General features: G+C 39.8%; 1 protein-coding gene across 1 annotated transcript in view; it reads right to left on the minus strand.

Annotated features, from left to right (window-relative positions):
• Positions 1 to 25,292, minus strand: part of ADCY5 (adenylate cyclase 5) — a gene marked incomplete at its 5' end in the record, with an annotated part of 239,681 nt that overhangs the window by 70,718 nt on the left and 143,671 nt on the right. Inside the window, 2 exons of the mRNA XM_081313004.1 lie at positions 14,296 to 14,417; positions 16,808 to 16,957. Of these exons, the coding sequence (XP_081169130.1) occupies positions 14,296 to 14,417; positions 16,808 to 16,957 (272 nt within the window). The remainder of the gene's footprint in view (positions 1 to 14,295; positions 14,418 to 16,807; positions 16,958 to 25,292) is intronic.

The raw sequence follows: 25,292 nt of genomic DNA on the forward strand, positions 1-25,292 counted from the left end.
GATCCAACACACTTCATTTCCAGGCCAAGCCTGAAAGGTTACCCCCAGTCACTTACCCTGGAATCTCTCAAGGACAGGAGGTTGTCTTCATTGTTGCAACTGATATTGTCAAACTATTCTTGCCAGCCAGAGTAGTTTCAACAAGAAAAATGCCAGAAAGAAAAGGTCGAAGACAAATGTCATCTTAACAAGGGACTCCAAGGACAGCAGGCACTCCACTTTACCTGAGGTCACCTAGGAGAATCCTAACAGAACCTTTTCTCTTACTTGATTCAAAGAAGCTCTTACTGGTGTGGGAACAGCCCCACCAGAGAAAGAAATATTAAAAGGGCAGAAAAATATATTTCTTAAAAGGATCTTAAAGAGGCAGAAAAGCCTGCCGTTTTTTCTTAATAGCCCCAGGTCTCCCTCCCCCAAGCAGAAACCAGCTCTGTAGAAATGCAGATAATCTTGTCAGAAAGACTGGAATCAGGAGACTAGGATTAGGAAGAAAGATCCCTAGAATCAACACCAAAAATCTAAGTCATCAGCCACAGCCACAGTGAAGCAGGATATGACCTTTGGGAAATAATAGGATTAACCCATCACCATCAGAAAACCAGAAAGGCACACTCAGACTCAGGTCAAAGTTCATGCCCCAGGAACAACTCTAAACAAAAGGCTCCGGAGGGTATAAAAACCCACTCCCTACATGTGCTCTCTCTTTCTTCCAGAGCCATCTTTCTGACTGGCTCTCCTCTTCAATAAACTGCAGCCTTCTTTCTAAAGCAGTCGCTGTGTTATTTATCCCCAGCTTGGACTGAACATGAAGAAGACTTTTCCTTCAACACTGGGTTCAACCTCCCTTTCAAGTAGTGGTGGACCAAGTGCAGCCTATACTCTTCACAACAATTGCAAAAAGTGCTCCTGCTTTGATGCTATTTTAAGGATGTCCCTAAACCTGCCAACTCCAAAGCCCCTCTTCTCTCTGATGGATAATATGTTAAAAAGACTGTAAGGGAGTGCATTATTAACTTGTTCTCCTCCATAGCCATTCCTGTAAGATGGTGCAGGGTACCATAGGAAGCAACCCACAGAGGGCAAAATATAATCTAATTTAGTTCTAGAATTATAATGATGCCTGATATTCATAATAGCTTTTCTGAGTGGCAGAAGGGCTGATAAAACACATTAAATTATCATATAAGGAAGACGTGAAAAGTTTACAAGGGTAAGCAATACTTATTCTGGTCTCTAGGGTTGCAGAAGAAATAAGATCAGAATATAAGGTTTGTCTTGAGACCTTCTGAATCTGAGCCTAAGGGAATTTCATGGAACACAGATATTCTTTCCACTCAAAATGTTACACTGAGTTAGGATTTAATTTTGTTGGTTCCTTTGTGCGAGTATCTGCTTAGAAACTATTTTGAAATGTAAGCATTTGAAAGAAATCTGCTCACATTTGGTTTGATTCATTTTGATCTTTCTGTTATTCAAGAGGAGCATTTGACATTTAAAAGCCTAGAAAATTCACCAAATTCTACTGTCCTTCTTCAACTTAAAACAACACCATCATCATTCTGGAGCCAGGAGCCCCTTTTGAATCTTAATGATCTCAAATCTAACAAATTCTCTCCCCCCCACCACACACCCTACAATTCTTTGCTATCATTCATAGTTAATTTACAGGTAGAAATGAAAGAGGAGGTTTCTTATAGCTATATCAATGAAAGCCATAGCTCCTTTGTTTCTGTAGCACTTAAAAAATAAAGCAACTCTGATCTGCCAGCATAATACCAATCCTCTTGTTAACTGCAGTATTTTTCCTGTTCATAGCTTTTCACATCCAATTCTTCAGTTCAGTCATCCCAATGATTTTTTTGTCTTGCTACTTACCCTCCCCCACCGCAGTCTTTTTTCATTATTATTTTTAGGTGTATAAGAACCACTGCAATCTGAATGATGCCTCCAATGCCATACTACTTGGTCAAAAGATCTATGTCACATGGCAGGAGACAAAATATTGATTCACCATCTAGGGAGGCTTATGTTGGCATAATACGAGGGCAATTCGGAAATAAACCTCCATTTGATTATCAATGACAGACACTCGCAGATACAGAACTTTTATCATATGCATTACAAAACTACAACATTACATTTCTTTTTGACATAACTGCCATTCAAATTGAGGCACTTGTCATAACATCTTACGAAGTTTGAAATTCCTTAGTAGTAGTCTCTCAGCGCCAAATCTGGGCTATGGGGGGCATGATCAAAAATATCTCAACAGAACTGCTTCAAAAGTTCTTAGGTGTGTCTAGTGGTACAGTCATGGCCGAAATTGTTGGCACCCCAGAAATTTTTTCAGAAAATCAAGTATTTCTCACAGAAAAGTATTGCAGGAACACATGTTTTGCTATACACAGGTTTATTCCCTTTCTGTGTATTGGAACACAACAAAAAAGGGAGGGAAAAAAGCAAATTGGACATAATGTCAAACAAAACTCCAAAAATGGGCTGGACAAAATTATTGGCGCCCTTTCAAAATTGTGGGTAAACAAGATTGTTTCAACCATGTGATGCTCCTTTAAACTCACCTGGGGCAAGTAACAGGTGTGGGCAATATAAAAATCACACCTGAAAGCAGATAAAAAGGAGAGAAGTTCACTTAGTCTTTGCATTGTGTGTCTGTGTGTGCCACGCTAAGCATGGACAACAGAAAGAGGAGAAGACAACTGTCTGAGGACTTGAGAACCAAAATTGTGGACAAATATCAACAATCTCAAGGTTACAAGTCCATCTCCAGAGATCAAGATTTGCCTTTGTCCACAGTGTGCAACATTATCAAGAAGTTTGCAACCCATGGCACTGTAGCGAATCTCCCTGGTCGTGGACAGAAGACAAAAATTGATGAAAGGTTGCAACGCAGGATAGTCCGGATGGTGGATAAGCAGCCCCAAACAAGTTCCAAAGGAATGCAAGCTGTCCTGCAGGCTCAGGGAGCATCAGTGTCAGCGCGAACTATCCGTTGACATTTAAATGAAATGAAACGCTATGGCAGGAGACCCAGGAGGACCCCACTGCTGACACAGAGACATAAAAAAGCAAGATTAGTTTGCCAAAATGTACTTGAGTAAGCCAAAGTCCTTCTGGGAAAATGTCTTGTGGACAGATGAGACCAAGATAGAGCTTTTTGGTAAAGCACATCATTCTACTGTTTACCGAAAATGAAATGAGGCCTACAAAGAAAAGAACACAGTACCTACAGTGAAATATGGTGGAGGTTCAATGATGTTTTGGGGTTGTTTTGCTGCCTCTGGCACTGGGTGCCTTGAATGTGTGCAAGGCATCATGAAATCTGAGGATTGCCAAAGGATTTTGGGTCGCACTGTAGAGCCCAGTGTCAGAAAGCTGAGTTTGCGTCCGAGATCTTGGGTCTTCTAGCAGGACAATGACCCCAAACATACGTCAAAAAGCACCCAGAAATGGATGGCAAGAAAGCGCTGGAGAGTTCTGAAGTGGCCAGCAATGAGTCCAGATCTGAATCCCATTGAACACCTGTGGAGAGATCTTAAAATTGCTGTTGGGAAAAGGCGCCCTTCCAATAAGAGAGACCTGGAGCAGTTTGCAAAGGAAGAGTGGTCCAAAATTCCGGGTGAGAGGTGTAAGAAGCTTATTGATGGTTATAGGAAGCGACTGATTTCAGTTATTTTTTCCAAAGGGTGTGCAACCAAATATTAAGTTAAGGGTGCCGATAATTTTGTCCGGCCCATTTTTGGAGTTTTGTTTGACATTATGTCCAATTTGCTTTTTTTCCTCCCTTTTTTGTTGTGTTCCAATACACACAAAGGGAATAAACCTGTGTATAGCAAAACATGTGTTCCTGCAATACTTTTCTGTGAGAAATACTTGATTTTCTGGAAAAATTTCTGGGGTGCCAACAATTTCAGCCATGACTGTATGTGGGCGAGCATTATCCTAAACCAGGGCTGGGCAACCTTGGCTCTTTTATGACTTGTGGACTTCAACTCCCAGAATTCCTGAGCCAGCATGGCTCAGCTTGGAAACCTCTTCCTTTCCCCTCAGCATGGCTGACTTAGGAATTCTGGGAGTTGAAGTCCACGAGTCATAAAAGAGCCAAGGTTGCCTACCCCTGTCCTAAACCAACACCACACCGGAAGTGGTCCCATAGAAAATCCTGCCAAATGTGAAGATGCCAAAACAGTACTATTAGTGAAGTTCATGGAGTGTGGGTCAACCATCAATTCAGAAAATTTACTGTGAAATGTTACAAAAACGCAGACGAGCCATCCATAACAAGCGTTGGGGCATGCTGACTTCCGGTGTGGTGTTGGTTCATGATAATGCTTGCCTGCACACTGCTAGATGCAATCAAGAACTTTTGAAGCAATTCCGTTGGAATGCTTTTGATACCCCCCCCAATAGCCCAGATTTGGCACTGAGCAACTACTACTAAGGAATTTCAATTTGAATGGTGATTATGTTGAAAAGTAATGTAATGTTGTAGTTTTCTAATGTGTATAATAAATGTTTTTTGAGCAGGTGACAAAATTAGTGGACCAGAGGAATGCTGTGGATATAATTTACTTGGACTTCAGTAAGGTATTTGATAAAGTAGACCACAACCTACTACTTGATCAGATAGAAAAATGTGGGTTAGACAGCATCACCACCAGATGGATTCATAGCTGGCTGACTGGCTGTACTCAGCGTGTGGTCCTCAATGGAACTGCATCTACATAGAGGGAAGGGTGTATTGGGGTGCCCCAGGGCTCTGTTCTGGGCCCAGTGCTCTTCAACATCTTCATCAATGATTTGGATGAGGGGACAGATGGGAAACTAATTAAATTTGCAGATGACACCAAGCTGGCAACACTCCAGAAGATAGGCTTAAGGAATAGCCAACACTCCAGAAGATAGGCTTAAGATACAGAAGGATCTTGAAAGACATGAACATCAGGCGCTATCTAACAAAATGAAATTCAATGGTGAAAAAAGTAAGGTTCTACATTTAGGCAAGAAAAACCAAATGCCCAAGTATAGTATAGGTCAGTGATGGTGAACCTTTTAGAGACCGAGTGCCCAAACCGCAACCCCAAACCCATTTATTTATCACAAAGTGCCAGGGCCGCACAAAAATGGGCCACTGTGCTGCAAGGTGCAAAAATGGCCGCCGCAGCACTGCGGGGTGCAGATACAAGATGCTGCACCATGGAAGAACGAGGCAGGGCTAGTGAGTATCACGCAGGCACTAACCCCATCCCATTTGCAGCGTGTGTGTGCTCGCAGCCCCGTGCACACATGCATGCATGTAAAATGCTTCCCTCTTTTTCTTCCAGTTCATCAATCGACAATGGTTGGTGACCTCTGCTCTACCACCTCCTTTGTGCTGGGCGGGGCTCCTGTTCCAGACAGTGGTGGTGGCCTGATGGACCTGCTGCTGGCGGCAGTGGCACGCATGCCAACAGAGAGGGCTCTGAGTGCCACCTCTGGCACGCGTGCCATAGGTTCACCACCACTGGTATAGGTGGTACCTTGCTCAATAGTGATAACTATAAGAGGGATCTCGGAGTTCTAGTGAACAATCACCTAAATATGAGCCAACAGTGTGCTGCAACTGCCGAAAAAGTCAACACATTGCTAGGCTTCATTAACAGAGGGATAGAATCAAGATCACGTGATAGCCGTGTTCTAATATCTCAGGGGTTGCCACAAAGAAGAGGGAGTCAAGCTATTCTCCAAAGTACCTGAAGGCAGGACAAGAAGCAATGGATGGAAACTAACCAAAGAGAGAAGCAACCTAGAACTAAGGAGAAATTTCCTGACAGTCTGAACAACTAATCAATGGAACAACCTGCCTCCAGAAGTTGTTGTTGTTGTTGTTGTTGTCGTCGTCGTCATCATCATCATTATTGTTGTTGTTGTTGTTGTTGTTTATTGTTGTTGTTATTATTATTATTCTGTATCTGCGAGTGTCTGTCATTGATAGCCAAACAGAGGCTTATTTCCGAATTGCCCTTGTAGAAACAGACAGCTCTCAAAAATACTTATTTTATGTTTATTATTATCACATGTATTATTGTGACATTCATAAACTTCACATAACATTATGGGTGAGGGATATTGTGTGAAGAACAGCGGGTTTTCCCCCCCTTCTGTTCAATTGTGTCCAATTCTCAGAAACTGCCTGGACAAATCCCTGCTTTGCAAGTTTTCTTGGCAAAGTTTTTCAGAAGTGGTTTGCCACTGTCTTCTTTCTAGGGCTGAGAGTCTAAGGTCACCCAGCTGGCGTTGTGCCCAAGGTAGGGCTACAACTCACAGTCTCCCAGTGTCTAGCCTGGTGCTTTAACCACTACACCAAACTGGCTCCAAGGGACAACAAGCGCAAATTAAATTCACAGAGCCTACTTTAAAAGCTACCAGACTGCAGCAAGATCACCCAGCTCTGATGATATCATTACTTTCTACTTGCTGGTGCTATTTTTATTACGACCCAACATTTATTATTTTCTGAAACATACAATTGTCCCTTGCTTACTTGAAGGATTTAGACATCTTATTTCCCTCACTTACTTTCAGATCTTAAACCATTTGTTTGTTTGTTTATGCCACCCATCTCCCTACAAGGTGAAAAGCTATTAGAAGCAAACCCATGAAAAGCCAAAGACAAACAAGCTCACTTATCCAAATGCCTCAACAATACATACAGAGAAGAAACTGCAAACACCAGTTTCCATAAAGAGGCATGTGTGTGGAAAATAAAGTCCAGTTTGGATATTGCAATTGGGACTAAGTCTATCTTATCAAAATACATGCCACTACTGCTTGGATAGGTTCGCTCTGGCATGTCCACGGGATGTCGGAAAGGCTATTGTTGATTCTTAAAATTTTTTAAGTGAGATGATAAGGTCCACAAGGGGATTGTGGGGTTACATTATAGAATACAGTCTTCTTTGGGAGAAAAGTCCAACACTGTATTTACCTTCTTAAAAATCTATATTTACAGCAGGTTTGGATTGAATCAAGACTTAGTCATATTTAGAATACAAGTAATCCTCAGTTTCCCCTTCATGGATTACTGCCTTGTCGTGGCAAAGGGGCTTGCGTAATTCAATGAAGCTATGAGCTATGCCGTGCAGGGCCACCGAAGACGGACAGGTCATAGCAGAGTTCTGACAAAACGTGATCCACTGGAGAAGGAAATGGCAACCCACTCCAGTATCTTTGCCATGAAAACCCTATGGACAGTACCAAAAGGAAAAAAGATATGACGCTGGAAGATGAGCCCCTCAGGTCAGAAGGTGTCCAATATGCTACTGGGGAAGAGCAGAGGGCTAGTACTAGTAGTGCCAGAAAGAATGAAGCGACTGGGCCAAAGCCGAAAGGACGCTCAGCTGTGGATGTATCTGGTGGTGAAAGGAAAGTCCGATGCTGTAAAGATTTTTTCTCCATAGGAACCTGGAATGTAAGATCCATGAATCAAGGCAAGCTGGACGTGGTCAAAAAAGAGATGACAAGACTGAACATTGACATCTTAGGAATCAGCGAACTAAAATGGATAGGAATGGGTGAATTTAATTCAGATGACCATCAGGTATACTACTGCGGACAAGAATCCCTCAGAAGAAATGGAGTAGCCCTCATAGTCAATAAAAGAATAGGAAAAGCAATACTGGGATACAATCCCCAAAATGACAGAATGATCTCAGTTCGAATCCAAGGCTAACCATTCAATATCACAGTAGTCCAAGTCTATGCCCCAACCACCGGTGCTGAAGAGGATGAAATTGACCAATTCTATGAAGCCCTACAGCACCTTATAGAACTAACACCAAAAAATGATGTCCTTATCATGGGGGATTGGAATGCTAAAGTAGGAAGCCAAAAGATAACCGGAATAACAGGCAAGTTTGGCCTTGGAGTACAAAATGAAGCAGGGCACAGGCTGATAGAATTTTGTCAAGAGAATACGATGGTCATAGCAAACACTCTTTTCTAACAACCCAAGAGGCGGCTCTACACAGATGGACATCACCAGACGGTCAACACAGAAATCAGATTGACTATGTGCTCTGCAGCCAAAGATGGAGAAGCTCTATACACTCAGTAAAAACAAGACCAGGAGCTGACTGTGGCTCAGACCATGAGCTTCTTCTTGCAAAGTTTAGGCTTAAAATGAAGAAAGTAGGGAAAAGCACTAGGCCACTCAGGTATGAATTAAATCATATCCCTGTTGAATATACAGTAGAGGTGACAAATAGATTTAAGGAATTACATCTGATAGACAGTGCCTGAAGAACTATGGACAGAGGTTCGCAACATTGTACAAGAGGTAGCAACTAAAACTATCCCAAAGAAAAAGAAATGCAAGAAAGCAAAATGGCTGTCTGAGGAAGCTTTGCAAATAGCTTAGGAAAGGAGGGAAGCAAAAGTCAAGGGAGAAAAAGAAAGATACGCCGAACTGAATGCAGAATTCCAGAGAATAGCTAGAAGAGATAAGAATGCCTTCTTAAATGAACAGTGCAAAGAAATAGAAGAAAACAATAGAATAGGGAGGACCAGAGATCTTTTCAAGAAAATTGGAGAGATGAAGGGAACATTTCATGCAAAAATGGGCATGATAAAGGACCAAAATGGCAGGGACCTAACAGAGGCAGAAGAGATTAAGAAGAGGTGGCAAAATTACACAGAAGAACTATACAAGAATGAGCTTAATGTCCCTGATAATCACAATGAGGTGGTCACTGAGCTCGAGCCAGACATCCTAGAATGTGAAGTGAAGTGGGCCTTAGAAAAGCTGAGCAACAACAAAGCTAGTGGAGGTGACAGTACTCCAGCTGAGCTATTCAAAATCTTAAAAGACGATGCAGTAAAAGTGCTACACTCAATTTGCCAGCAAATTTGGAAAACTCAACAGTGGCCACAGGATTGGAAAAGATCAGTTCTAATTCTAATTCCAAAGAAAGGCAGTGCCAAAGAATGTTCAAACTATCGCACCATTGCACTCATTTCACATACTAGTAAAGTTATGCTTAAAATCCTACAAGCTAGACTCCAACAGTATGTGGATCGAGAACTACCAGAATTATAGGCAGGATTTTGAAGAGGCAGAGGAACTAGAGATCAAATTGCCAACATACATTGGATCATGGTGAAAGCTAGGGAGTTCCAGAAAAACATCTACTTCTGCTTCATTGACTATGCTAAAGCCTTTGATTGTGTGGATCACAACAAACTGTGGCATGTTCTTAAGGAGAAGGGAGTACCAGACCAACTTATTTGTCTCTTGAGAAACCTATATGCAGGTCAAGAAGCAACAGTGAGAACTGGACACTGAACCACTGATTGGTTTAAAATTGGGAAAAGAGTCTGGCAAGGCTGTATACTGTCACCCTGCCTATTTAACTTATATGCAGAGCACATCATGAGAAAGGCAGGGCTAGATGAATCAAAAGTTGCCGGGAGAAATATGTACAACCTAAGATATGCAGATGATACCACTCTAATGGCAGAAAGTGAAGAGGAACTAAAGAGCCTCTTGTTGCGAGTGAAGAAGGAGTGTGCAGAAGTTGGGTTGAAACTTAACATTAAGAAAACCAAGATCATGGCATCCGGCCCTCTCAATTCCTGGCAAATAGATGGGGAAGAAATGGAGGTAGTGACAGATTTTATTTTCCTGGGCTCCAAGATCACTGCAGATGGGGACTGTAGACAAGAAATTAAAAGACGCTTGCTCCTGGGGAGGAAAGCCATGGCAAATCTAGACAGCACACTAAAAAGCAGAGATATCACCCTGTCAACAAAAGTGCGTATAGTCAAGGCTATGGTCTTCTCAGTTGCAATGTACGGTTGTGAAAGTAGGACCATAAGAAAGGCTGAGCGCCAAAGAATTGAGGCCTTTGAACTATGGTGCTGGAGAAGACTCCTGCGAGTCCCTTGGACTGCAAGGCGATCAAACCAGTCAGTCCTAGAGGAGATCAACCCTGACTGCTCTTTAGAAGGCCCAATCCTGAAGTTGAAATACTTTGGCCACCTAATGAGAAGGAAGGACTCACTGGAGAAGAGGCTAATGCTGGGAAAGATTGAGGGAAAGAGAAGAAGGGGACGACAGAGAATGATGTGGCTAGATGGAGTCACTGAAGCAGTAGGCGTGAGCTTAAATGGACTCCAGAAGATGGTAGAGGACAGGAAGGCCTGGAGGAACATTGTTCATGGGGTCGTGATGGGTCGGACATGACTTCACAGCTAACAACAACAATCCTCAGTTAACTACTGCCCTATTTAGCTGCTATTTGAACTTACACAACAGCACTTTAAAAAGTACTTGAACTTACAATAGTCACAGCGTTCCCATGGCCATGTAATCACGATTTAGGCTCTTGGCAACTGATGCACTTTTAAGACAACTGCAGCATCCCAAGCTCATGTGATTGCCATTTCCACCTGCACAACTGGTTTCTGATAAGCAAAATCAATGAGGAAGCTGTCAGTAAGTTGCAAGCTGCAGTCACATGAAGTCCCACTTAATGATCACAGGTGATTTATTTAACAATTGTAGTGGAACCTATGTATTAAGTTGGGTGTGGTTTCATTTAACAACTGTGTTGCTTAATGATTGGAGTGCCAACTGCAGTTGTTAAGTAAGGGCTACCTGTATATCCACTGAACTGACTGAAACTGTCAAGAATAATATACAACCCATTAATTTAAGTAGATTTATTCCATTTGGATATACTTCAATTCTAGGGGACAATCGATACTTGTAGATGAATGGAAGACAATTAGGATAACAATTCATCCATTCTAGTTATTTTTTCATTTTATTTTTTCAAATATATGCTTGCAGTTTTCTCTTGTGTACTTTTGAATACACACTGATCACCAACAGACTAAACTCAGTTCTTAGGAAACCATAATGGGCTAACGTTCTTTTCTTCACAAGGCTGGTTGAAGGGCTGTCAGTCAGTATTCTTTCAAGAGAAACTTCACTTTTTCCCCTCCAAATATATGTCATGCTTCTTCACAAATGACCTTTCTTCTCATAAATGCTTTCTATAAAGTCACGTAAACTCAGGAAGAAAAACCTTGGCACCAGCAATACTCTAAAAATATTTCCTTTAATAGTAGATGATTCCTCCTCTTCTTTTAATATACTGTACTTTGGAAGCTACTTTCAAATCTATTATAAAGATTGCTGTTAGGTGCAGGCATCCTTTTAAGTAATTTTCTCTCAAAACTGTTCAGTGTTTTCCTCCATCCCTCTAATGGGGAAAAAAGGAGCAGAACCAGTGATTTCAGCAAAGACTACCAAGCAAAGCTATGGCCTACAATGTAAAGTCTTAATTACATCTCCAAGCACAACGGATTGCTGCTGTAGAATGGTAATCATTATAAAAAAATTAAGGTACCTTTAACTTCCCTTTTGAATCTGCCTGGAGTTTAAGTTCAGTGCTGGAGAGTTAAGATAACTGGCACCCAAAAAGGGGTGTTTTTATTGAATAGTGTGATAGTCAAGAACACGAGATTGTGATGTACCACTTAAAGTCCCCTCACCTATGGCTGGATATAACCCAGAGCTCCTACACAGGTTTTGCTCTTGTTCTACTTCTGCATGGGAAGCCCTGTTAGATAGAATCAGTGAGCAGAGACATTTAGACTGTGTTCTATCAAGTTTCTTCCAAAAATGTTAATTGTTTTATTTTGTAGCTCAGAGAAGAGGCTGTGGAATTCTGTCTGAGGAAAGCAAAACTGGAGCAGGACTATGGATGTCCAGAGTGGAGAGGCAGATATCTGGCTTCTGGACATTTGCTCAAATTACTGAAAAGTTACTACTCTAACAATTCAAAGTTTTCCTCTGAATAAAAAAATAAAGACTTTTTTTCTGCAAAAAAGTAAATTGAACATTAAATAAATTATTAGGGTGATTGAATCTAAGCTAGATCATCTACTTCAACCTATGCTTACATAATGTACTGAATGATGTATTAAAAATCACATAACTTCCATTATTTGCATAAGTGACCATATATCAACAGGGTTTTTTGCACTGGATAAACTTAATCTCTGAAGAATCATTTATATCTCACTGCAACGAAACCTACTGACATTGCAACTTTTTAAAACCCCATATTAGTTCTTTGGGTTACATCAAAGCCTGTAAGATGAGAAGGATGAAATTAGAATTTTCCACTTATATCCTTGACTGCCTCAGAAACAATCCTAGTCACCAAAAGCATTTAGTCACATTGCAACATACACATCTGCATACGTAGACTAAGAGAAGTACACTAAGAGCAAGAATAGCGCATGTGTGTACGTACACACAAACACAAACACACACACACACACACACACACATCTTACTTTATTTGAGTAGTAAATTTTATCCTTTGGATGGTTAAGAGTCAAGCATTTTCTAAGAGCTATTATTTTATTGTTAGCATAATTATCTAAATATAATAAATGATTTCATCAGTTTATATTGAAGCCATTATTCTGGCTTATATTATCTTTCTCAGCTACGGTATTTTGTTTCTAATGGCCTATGAACAACCATGTTCTCATCTCCCTGCTTTTCAGCAAGTTCCCCCTTCTAAAAGCAGTTGCTTGCTTCTCTGGCATCCATAAATATGATTTAAAAGCAGTGATGGTGCTTTCTAAAGGCTCTGATGTTGGTGGTCTAATTTCAAATACAGCATAAAAGTCCCAAACAGTTGGCAATCTGGCATTAACCACACCAATTAGGGCAGGCTATTTCTAATTCAAAAGCATAAACAGTAACGCATTGATGAGCCATGCTGTGCTATTTTGACTTCAGCTGATTTCTTTTCAGACAGTTTGATGAGACTAAAACAGTAAATTCAAGCATTTCTATTTGTGTGCTGGTACAGAACTTCTTCATCTGCTTCCTTGGAATCTGGCCAGTTAAAACCAAACATTCTAGTTTTAGCGTTTTACAAATTAAGATAGTCAGACAGATAAAGGATACAATCACTGCTGGCTAGGCAAGAAAAACATCTCCTGCTTACCACCCAAGTCAAGGAGATTCAAACCTTGAGAACGAGCTATAGAGTCAGGTTTTCCCTTTCTACTCCTTTCAGACAGAAATTCCTCAGCATTTCACATCTTAAATGGCTTTTGCTGGTTAAATGCAGTGATGGGATTCAACCGGTAGCTAAATTTTGAATGCACCCCGCTTCTGGAAGTCTGTTCTCGGCCTGGGAGGCCTGGAGGAGGCCTCCCGGGCCTAGAACGGCCCGCCAGAAGTGCAGGGATGCTACTTCCAGAAGTCCGTTCTAGGCCCAGGAGGCCTAGGCCTGCATCCACGCAGAGAACCAGTTGTTCAGGGATTTGAATCCCACCACCGGTTAAATGTATAAGATAAAGGTCTATAAGCCACCCAAATGTAGCTACATGAAATATGCACACCCTGCTCCTGTGTGATCTTTTACATAAAATTGATAGCAACAAACATTCTCTTTCCCCCAGTGCCCCCTGGACCTCCCCCAATTTCTCCATTCCATGAATTAGGGCAGGGGTAGGCAACCTCGGCTCTTTTATGACTCATGGACTTCAACTCCCAGAATTCCTGACTCAGGAATTCTGGGAGTTGGAGTCCATGAGTCATAAAAGAGCCGAGGTTGCCTACCCCTGAATTAGGGGAAGAGAAAACTAGTAAATTCAATACCAATTCATTCAACTCCAAGTTATCAAAGCCACAGGTTTATGGCTCAGTTTGGTTTTAACTTAGTAAGCCATATTGTATGAATTCAGCCACTATTTGGAAACCATATTTAAGCAAAACTAAGCAATATTGCTCTGGTCTTCCCATGCTATTTTTCTCTGCAAAAGACATCTAAGTGTTCTGAATTAACAAGACGTATCAAAGAGGAACTCTTGAAACATTTGTGCCTATGTTCTATTTTGGAATAAAAAAGTGTAGCCTGGGAATGTGTAAACTAAAGTCCTCCAAAGTCTTGGATATGGCTATCCAAAGTCCTTTTAAAATTCCTAACCAACCTGTAATTTTTAATGTGATAGAAGATGGAAAATATTAAACACATAGGAAATAATCACATTCAACGTACTTCATGTGCTTCCTTTATCTACTTTGGCACTAGCATGCCATTCAAACACCACAAGCAGACACTCTTAGTGTGGGAAGAGTTGTGCACCTCTGGGATGGGAATACAAAAATTCAGCAGAGGACATGCGTGTCTCCCCCATTTCCTTCCTTTTTACAGAATTGCTATGTTGAGTTATGGATGCAATCCCACTCCTTTCCTGACATACCTGACATTGTCATGTTTCTGGATATAAATTTTATGAAACATCATATCTTCTTTTTTGGCATTTATGTCAGCTTTCATCTCCATGGCAACGTGGCGAGGCAGTACAGAAAGCAGGAGACGCTCCTGTGGAATCAGACAGATAAACCAATTAAAACACCTGCTCTTCCTTCAATTTACAACACAAACATGTCTCTCTTTGAAGATCATGCTAGCAAAATGAAACTTTTATTGTGTGATGGAAATAGAGAACCAAACGTATTTCCCATAAAGCCTGCCCTTATCAAGTCATCTAAGATTCCATTCCACTTAGTCAATAAGCAAATCATGTCTGGATGTCCTCCAGTTATAGTTTGGATGGCCAGCTGGCCTTAGTCCCCAATTCAGTTGTGAAATTTCAACTTTCTTATGTGGCTACAAGTCCACTTTCTTATATTAGCGAGGTTTTGTCTATATAGCCATACGAACATGGGTAACAGCAAGTATGATGAAGGAGAAAAAAGTGATTACTTAGGTCCACTTCTTGATTTTTTTTTTCTTTGTATGCTATAACATATAGTCACCTGCAAAAATGTAGACGTGAAATTTTATGTTCCAAATAGGTGAAAAGAAACTGTTACAACCTCTACAATGTTAAATGCAGCAAAGTTCTACAAATCTGGATATTGACATTATGTGCATTTGTTTACAGCATCAAAGTAGGAAAATAGCAAATATGGCACCCCTCCAGTCAGTATTTCATGAGGTTCATTTGGCAGGAATAATGGCTTTCAAAATAATAGTTTCTTTTAGCCAGCTTAGAATCTTTCTGTTCTTGATTTTGAAAGCTTTTCCCACTCTTCCTTGCCATTTTTCCCCCAGTTCTCCTTTGCTAGCTTAGAATCATTCCCTGGCCTCCTTGCATGCATCTTTTCAAGGATGCTCAAGTCTGGGAATTGTGAGTCATTATCTTTCTTTTCTATAAATATTTCATATTTGATTGAAAAGTGCATTTTGGATTGTTGCCTTACTGAAATATCCAATCTCTTTTCCATTTCAATTTTTCACTGACCTTTATTTCTGGCACACACTGATAATTTGACTCCAAACTATCACTGAATCCATTTCTCATTCCAATATTTCCTGTGTCACGGGCTGCCACAACACCCCACAATATAACAGAGCCCCCCCCAACCAACACCATAGAATAATTGAAAGGTTTAGTGCCTTGAAATATATCATCCTTTTTTATTGTCTTGAAATATATCATCCTCCAAATGCATCTTGTGTGGCTCTGAACAAACACAATTTTATTTCAGAAGTTCAAAGCACTTTTTCCAAAATATTTTAGGCTTATCAAGATTTTCTTTAGCATGCTTTAAACAATGGCTTTTGTGAGGAGATAAGTGGCAAGGTTTCCTTTTGTCAACTCTCCATGCAGAGCACTGTTTTATAAGCCAAACTGTTCTTCAGATGTATGTTTTAGTGTCAACTAACCCACACAGCAGCTTATCTGTAGTGATTTATTTATTTATTTATTTAGTTATATTTATATACCGCCCTATTCCCTGAGGACTCAGGGCGGTTTACAGGGAATTAAAAATCCAAAATACAAAAATTAAGAACCAAATTAAAAAATATTAAATTGACCCTGTAGTCGATTAAAAAGAACCCTAAATTAAAATTTCTCCTCAGTCTGGGCCTTTGTGGGTTTTATTTTGCAGATCTGACCACTTTTTCCTAGTTCTCCATATTTTGCCTTGATTTCAACTGTTCTATATAGCTAGCATTGCTTAACAGTGTTTCTCAAAACTGAAATTGCTAGTTGGAAGCATTTAGACATTTTTTATAGTTTTAGACAATTTTTATACTTTTCCCTGGCTTTGTAAGAGTGAATTATTTTCAAATGCTTAGGCAGCTGCTTAGAGAAGCCCCTGATTGTTGAAAACAGACAGAGAAATAATCAAATGCAAGAGGTTAGAAGGCTCACAATATTTGTTTACCTGTGAAATTGTTCTTGTGCAGCATCTTATGCTTTGTGATAGCTTGTATCAGCTCACAAAAACTGATTGTTAAAAGGTTTGTGGAATTTTGCAAGCTGGTTTGAGAGCACAGATGCCACAACACTTAGGGCAGAATAGGGCTAAGGTAGTAACGAAGCCGGTTGTTATTGTTTCCAGCATATTACTGTAACACGTTTCGACTTTTCAGCCAACATGAGTGCAAGATGGCAGGTACAACATTTTGATCAAAGACCCAGCATTTTTGTACACACATGCCACACCAGTGCATGTACAAAAAGAGTGGGACTTCAATTGGTATGCCCATCACCTTTGCAGTTTGACCCTTCTCCTCCCTATGGATTCACCCAAAGTTGAATCCAAGTTTCACACTGGCTACAAATTGACTTTTCCAATCTGGTAAGGATATTAAAGCTTCTAGATCTATTGGGCTTTGCCCATGGAGCCTGAAAAATCAGAGACAGACTGTAGAAATTTTACATTTTCATTGCTAAATGTATCATTATCATCATTTACCTGCTGCTGGTTTTCCCTTTGAGAATGTAGGCGAGCTTGAATGCATTCCCTTGTTTCCTGAAAGGCCTGTCTTTGGGACACCTCAGCTGGATAGTGTGTACACACTCCTACAATGTTTGTGCAGATGAAGATGAGGATGTTGGACACCAGCTGCAAAGATCATATGAGTAGGAGAGAAAAACAAAGCAGGTTATGTTTTATAAACATCTTCTAAGAATAGACCTATAACATCTACATCTCTTTGCTTTGAGAGCATACAGGAAGATGGACTGTATATATCATTCTAAGAGCATCTATATAAGCTCTTCCTGCAAACCACTGATTTCCAGGACTCAAGTAGTGATGAAAGCTAATGTACTGTCATCCAAGTGGAAAGGTCTGTGAATTCAATTCCTAGTAGAGTCCGAACCCTGTAGAATAGCTTCTGGCTACTCATGTAGAGTTGTCAATGTGATCTATTCTTTTGATAATTGTTACTCTTTTGATAATTGTTACTCCTATTGCATACTGCTTATAATTTATAAATAATTGCCTACCTGCCAATCAACCAAGTTTTGGTGTTATTATACCTTTTTCTGAATCCTTATGAACCAGATGATTTTTTTTCAAATCAGCTATAAAATATGGTAATTACGAGTGTCCCAGAATGTAGATGGAATAATGGTTAAAAGATTTTTATGCTTTTCCTACACAAAATCTTAATTCCTCATTCACAGAGAATCTTGCTAATCCTTTACTATAATACATTATTGTTTAATCAGACATTAGGGCCTTGCATTTGAATTGTTACAGTAAAATATAGGACTACATGGATGGCCTTTTAGGATATGCTTTCAAAATCACTTTACAGAGTCTTATGCCCTAGAGATAATGCCTTTGTTGAAACACCATTTTAATTCAATGTTTCTTTGTTGATCCTTAGAAATATATTGAATAGAGTATCATAAATGTACAGTATATGCTTAAAATGCATGTCTAAATACCATTTCTACACTGATGTTTTCTGGAAACACTTCAATCTTGGCCCGCCTATCAAACATGAATTTGACCACTAATGTGTCTAAGACTGTATACCTATTTCTACATGATGACTTGTGGATGACTAGGTTTTTGATGAATGACTCCAATTAGTAACACTTACAAGCATCTCTCTCTATCCATCAAAGTTATATATGGATTATCTCTTCCTTCTTGCATCTGCCTTACATTTCATGATGGGGTTCAACTTTGGTGAAGAGCTTCTAAATTTAATTTCAAATAAATTAATAGAAAGTTGTCTTACTGTGATTCAGCTACTCAACCACATTAAAGCTGACTACGGATTGACCTTTGTATATGTAAAATCATTCACTGTGATTTTAAATCATAATTTATGATTCTGTATGCTACATGAACCTGAGCAAATATAATTTGTTCAGTATGCCATAACTAAAGTATGGCTTCAGGTAGCCAGTTAACTCAGTCTACGGAAATATTAAAACAATGTAAACAGATATTAGCAAAATTATCAGTAAATTAATAAACTGTCTATTTAATATTCTGTCTGCTTAAATATTTTAATTTAATCTAATTCATTTCCTAAAATGGGACCAATAAATTTAAAATATTTTTACATATTGATATTATGTATTGCCACAATCAGTCTTCTGAAGAAACATTATTTCAAGTAATGGCAATCATTTAACAGGCTGCAATAGTTACATATCTAAACTACATATTATTTTTGTCTTCTGCAAATGATAAAAAAGACAAAGATGGACAAAGCCATATTGCTGTTAATGTAATATGAGTTTTTGTTAGTGCTCAAAAATTAGATGTTCAAATCTGAAACTTTCCTGATCTAGTGAATTGTTGAAATTATTCTCTAAATTATTTATTTTAGATAATAACAGACAATGCTAATGTAAAACTGTATTTGATATTATGTATTTTTAACAGTTTTGTACACTGCCCATGGAAATATGCTATCAAGGCAGTTTAGAAATGTAATTAATAAGCAGACTCTAATAAAATTAATAGCTTTTATTTATAGCTGCTGTAAATACTTAGTTTTATTTAGGCCATGAACAAACCATTGTACTTGGAATCTGGCTGCAAATCCCTCCTCATTTATCTGGGTGTAATCCTGCTAACATCAATGTTGCTTACTGTATATATAAGTAGACTTGTTCTGTAAGTAAATTTTCACAATCATTTCAATGTTGTTCTCTTGGCAACAATACTAAAATGGCTTGCCATTGTTTCTTTTGGGATGTTTTGTTGATTTTCCAGTCTCTTCCAAGTGCCAAAATGTCTTGTGGTTTCCTGCCCAAATATTAACTAACACCAAAGCTAAATGTAGACACTCAGTGCAGGGAGTTTCAAGTACCTTTCTTAGATAGCAACTTTTGAGCCCTCTCACTCCACTAGAGCCATCTGTGCTCCACAAAAATCTCTCTAGATCTTAGGGGTCTTCCCGAATAACCTGAGACGGGAGAGAGTGGGCTGTTGGGAGAGGAAGAATATTTCTCAATATTGCATCTTACGGATCCCAGTTATTAAGTAGAGGTAATTTATGTTCTTATGTGAGGAATTTGTTACGTGAGTTTGCCTTATTTGACGACCTTTCTAGCAACAGTTGTTAAGTGAATCTGGTTTCCCCATTGACTTTGCTTGTCAGAAGGTCGCAAAAGCTGTTCACAGGACCCCAGGACACTGCAACTGTCATAAATATGAATCAGTTGTCGAGCATCTGAATTTTGATCACGTGACCACGGGGATGGCTGCAACAGTCATAAGTGTGAAAAATGGTCATAAGTCACTTTTTTCAATGCCGTTGTAACTTTGAATGGTCACTAAATGAACTGGTGTAAGTTCATTGTTAAATATTTGGGCATTCAAAGAAAATTTGAATAATGTTTTTCTTTAAAGATCCGCAGCAAGCAATGGCCTTATATGGTCATAGTTACAAGTTTGTGGCTTTGCGAAGTCTGAAATCTACAAGATGACAGAACAAATTACTGACTGCATTGCCTCCTTCTGAGATGATTAATAGCAAATGGTGCGCCACTGTTTTTCAGGATACATGATCAGGGTTTTTTTAAGCTGACAAAAAACATTATAGTATGTTCACCCTAAATCTAAATTAATACGCTTGCTCTTTTTCCACTTGTAGTTTTTCCAGATGATGGATTTATTCTCTGGAGCCCATGTACTGAAGGAATCAGAGAGCAATTCCATAATGTGTGACGGTGTGGGCAAATCATCTCATCAACTCAGCAGTCAAGTACAATGAATTCTTTCTGACTTTAGAGCGTCACTGAGAAACCAGCATCCGGGCCTCCAGAGCTTTTTTTACCTCAATGAGAGCAGCGATTGTACCAATTACCCCATTGCAAATCTCCATAAAGTCAAGGTCATGAGCTACCCCAAAATAAACAGGAGACCTGGTTGAAACTATATTTCATGCATGGCTTGCCTCATATGAGACAAGAATTAAACTTTTAAAATTAGATTTCTGCACCCTATTCCTATCATGAAAGCAAGTATAACTCATAACTATAAGCGGATGGAATTCAATTAAGACACCAATAATGAGCTTCAAATTACTAAGTCATGGCTAACATAACTATGACTGAACATGTTCCTGATTACCTGACTATAATACAGAAACTGCTTATGAACTAGGAAAAAAACAGAATAAAAATTAATTTTAAAATTAATAACAAGCTCATGCTATTCATATCAACACTATAATGTTGCACATAAATTAATACAAAATGCAACCCTGGCATTTTTTCTACCTGTAATTCTCCATCTTCCATTGTTCTGTTTATTTAGCTGTCCAAATGTCTCCTGATCCTTGATATAATAGAGCTCTTTCTTTGTTGCTCAACCTTCATGCTGGAATTACCTCCCAGAACAAAATGTAGAAAACACTTCTCTTTCTTCTTTTTTCATATCACAGTTACTTTTCTACTATACCTCTGGAACAATCTTCCAAAATAACCAGCACATGACTATCAAAATGTGGTAGAAAATATCATGAGGGAAGTTCTAAAGAGTGTTTGGAAATGATTTACTATACTGTTTCTCAATCTTGGCATTTTAAAGATGGGTGGACTTCCACTCCCAGAATTCCTCAGCCGGCCAGCCAGCCAGCAACACTGACTGAGGAATTCTGGGAGTAGAAGTCCACCATCTCCAAGATGCTAAGGTTGAGAAACACTGCTCTACAATATTGCGAACCATATTGTGAATTCTAACATATTTATCAGTAGGATACAAAACTAAATTCTTTTCTCATTTCCATGACTTTTAAAAAATGTATTAGTTGAATACCACATCATTATCATTGCAGCCTCTCTATGGCTCTCTTTAATTATTCTTAAATTACATCTAAATACACATGTCTAACCATAATAATTCATTAAAAGTTAAAATGAAAAATATAAGCTTATGTATCTCTCACTTTTTCTTTCATCAAGCAGAAAAGAAGATCTTGAAAAGGAGAATTGTTTGATGAGTGGATCTGGAACCCCAAATTAATAATACTGTATGTTTAGAAGTTAGTCACTTCAGGATGGTGAAGAAATAATACTTGGTCAAAACTTATAACTGAATACATATAACTGAAATCAATGGTCAATGATTTCATATAATTGAAATCAATGGTCAAAAAAGTTAAGTTAGCAATTGCCAAAATGCAAGCAAAGCTCTACGGTTTTATGGGCATGCATTGTTGGCAATAGCAAATGATCACACCGCAGTGACCTCTGTCTTGCAATAGAATCAAGATCACGTGAAGTTTAAGTTTAAGTTTAAGTTTAAGTTTTATTTAATTTGTATACCGCCCTTCTCCTTGGTAGGGACTCAGGGCGGTTCACAGGGCATATATTAAAAAAGACAATACAAAAATTAAAAAAGATTAAACCCATGCCCAATTAAAACAGTAATACAAATCTAAACAACAAATTAAAACCCATAATCCCCCGTCAGGCCAGACCAGCCATTTCAATACCACTTTACATTGCCTTGGTAAGGCCACACTTGGAATACTGCATCCAGTTTTGGTCACCACGATGTAAAAAAGATTTTTTTTTATTAAATTTTTCTTTTTCTTTCCACCCCAAACCAACTCAGTGATGCCCTCAACGTGATGTCCCGTTGCCTGGAGGTGGTTCGGGTTTGGATGGGGAGAAACAGGCTCAGACTCAATCCTGCCAAGACTGAGTGGCTGTGCATACAGGCATCTCGAGTGAACCATTCTATTCCATCTTTAATGATGGGGGTGAGGTGTTACCCCCCGTCGATAGGGCTCGCAACTTGGGTGTCCTCTTGGATTCGCGGCTCAGCCTTGAAGATCATATAGGAGCCGTGACCAGGGGGGCTTTTGCCCAGGTTCGCCTGGTGTGTCAGTTGCAGCCCTATCTGGACCGAGATGCCTTGCGCACAGTCACTCATGCACTCGTGACCTCCCGGTTAGACTACTGCAATGCTGTCTACATGGGGCTGCCCTTGAGGACCACTCGGAGGCTTCAACTGGTGCAGAATGCAGCCGTGCGAGTTGTGATGGGGGCTTCCCGATACTCCCATATAACACCTCTGCTCCGCGAGCTGCATTGGCTTCCGGTTGCCCTCTGGGTGAGATTCAAGGTGCTGGTGATGACCTATAAATCCCTAAATGGCTTGGGTCCGGGATATCTGAGGGAACACCTGCTGCCGGCATCAAGTTCCCTTCGTCCTGTGCGCTCCCACAGGGAGGGCCTTCTCAGGGTGCCACCAGCAAAGGATTGCCGGCGGGCAACACCCAGGGGGAGGGCCTTCTCTGTGGGCGCGCCTGCCCTCTGGAACCAGTTACCCGTAGAGCTTAGGACTGCCCCTGATTTTCGTTCGTTCCGCCGGGACCTGAAGACCTGGCTCTTTGAGCTTTCTGGCCAGGACTGAGGATTTTTTAATTTTTTAACTTATTGTAATTGGGTTTTTAATCAGAGTTATAGGGGTTTTAGATTTTAATTAAGGAAAATTTAATCTATTTTAATTGTTATTAATTTTTGTATTGTAATGTTGTTTTAATTGCCCTGTGAACCGCCCTGGGTCCTACGGGAGAAGGGCAGTATATATGTTTAATAAATAAATAAATAAAATAAATAAATTTATATGCCGCCCTTCTCTCTGAGGACTCAGGGCGGCTCACAACAATAAAAATTAAAAAACATAGAGTAAAAAATTTCAAAGAGAATTAAACAATAAATGCAAAATTACGAGACAATTTAACCCAGTAAAAAGCCTAATTAAAAACCGTAGTCAGTCCAGGCCCGCTTGTTGGAACAACCAGGTCTTCAGGTCATGGCAGAAGGACCGAAGGTCAGGGGCCATCCGCAGCTCCGGAGGCAACTCATTCCAGAGGGTCGGCGCGCCCACATAGAAGGCTCTCTCCCTGGGGGTCGCCAGCCGGCATTGCCTGGCCGACAGCACCCTGAGGAGGCCGAATCTGTGGAAGTGAACCGGGCGATGGGAGGTTGACAATGGCAGCAGGTGGTCTCGCAAGTACCCCGGGCCTAAACCATGTAGGGCTTTAAGGGTTATTACCAGCACCTTGAATCGCACTCGGAGGGTAACCGGAAGCCAATGCAGCTCACGCAGGAGTGGTGTAACATGGGAGTACCGAGATACTCCCATAAGCACCTGCGTGGCTGCATTTTGCACCAGTTGAAGCCTCTGGGTGCTCTTCAAGGGCAGCCCCATGTAAAGAGCATTGCAGTAATCCAGGCGAGAAGTGATGAGGGCATGGGTAACCGTGCATAGGACTCTAGAAAGAGTACAGAGAAGAGCAACAAAGATGATCAGGGGACTGGAGGCTAAAACATATAAGGAACGGTTGCTGGAATTGGGTATGTCTAGTTTAATGAAGAGAAGGATGAGGGGGGGACATGATAGCAGTCTTCCAATATCTCAGGGGTTGCCACAAAGAAGAGGGAGTCAATCTATTCTCCAAAGCACCTGAAAAGAAGACAAGAAGCAATGGACAGAAACTAAACAAAGAGAGAAGCAACCTAGAACTAAGGAGAAATTTCCTTACAGTTAGAACAATTAATCAGTGGAACAACCTGCCTCCAGACGCTGTGAATGCTCCAACCCTGGAAGTTTTTAAGAAGAGACTGGATAGCCATTTGTCTGAAATGGTATAAATAACTGAAATGGTATAAATAACTTTATTATTATTATTATTATTAGTAGTAGTAGTAGTAGTAGTGGTGGTGGTGGTGGTGGTGGTAGTATAAAGGAAGAATGGGATCAAACAGGTCTGATCTGGAAAGCAGGGCTGTGCTACTTTTGTAAGCGTATCATAATATCACACACATAATATCCCCAAAGTGGTAGAATTTGTAGAGTGATGGTGTGCTCATTTTCATAAAAGCAGTAGGACCCTGTGGGTACCCTCTGATTATTACTACTGTACGACTAGTCTTTTCTCAGCTAAACCACTCTACCCCTAATTATGTCTACAAGATATATCTACTGCAGAACACAATATTCTACAGAAAGGCTTTAACTTCAACACAGATGATCCCAATCAACTAGAATTCTTTGCAGCCCTAGAAGGAGCATTTAAAAGCACAGGACCTCCCAGAGAGATCCAAGAAAGCATAAGACAAACAACCATATTACAGACCAAAAGGAAACAAGAACAGACCCAACTCAGAGGACAGAGCAACCCTCAAAAATCTAAAGAAGAACCAATCTATCATCATCCCAGTAGCAGACAAAGGTCAAACCACAGTTATAGGCAGATCACAATATTTACAAAAAGCCACAAGTTACTGGAAGACAAGGAAACTCACATCGTAGTGAATACCAATCCAATACAGAAACTAGACAACCAGATCAAGAAAGATCAAATCACTAACTGATTCCCCACTAGTCATTCTTGGCCAATCTTTCACTCCTTCCCCATCAGTCAGTTAGAATTCAAGAAACCTCATGGATGAGATTTGAAATGTTTTCAAAGGAAAAAACAACAAGAAAGTTCAGTTGCCTTTTGGAAAAAGCACCTTTGGGATAAAACTAATGTTACCCAGTTGGGTTATATAATGTCTGCAAGAAAACCACCAAGCTTAGAGAGCACCAAGGAAGGACTCCACAGTACATTCCTGAGCTACAAATATTTCTCTTCTATCAGTATAAAATATTTTCCATTGTAATTGTAATATCACGGAATTTGGATATTCACAGATTAGCTTATCTTCTTCGTGAAATTTCATTACAATATAATATTTGAACTATAACTATGTCCTCACACACATATTTAGTAGGGAGAATTTTGGCTTTATTAATTAAAAATATTAGTTACAATTTGCCTTTGCTAATTCGCAGTTTTGCAGTTAATTGCAAAAATTAGGCATAAATCTGTCACTGTTGTGTTTGGTGAGATAAACCTTGTTTAGCTGCCTTGGGTAAGAAGGTTTCGATCCTTCCTAGGTTACATATGGTTAGGATGTTCCTA

Source organism: Vipera berus (assembly GCF_964194415.1).
Source record: "Vipera berus genome assembly, chromosome: 1".
Taxonomy (NCBI): Eukaryota; Metazoa; Chordata; class Lepidosauria; order Squamata; family Viperidae; genus Vipera; species Vipera berus.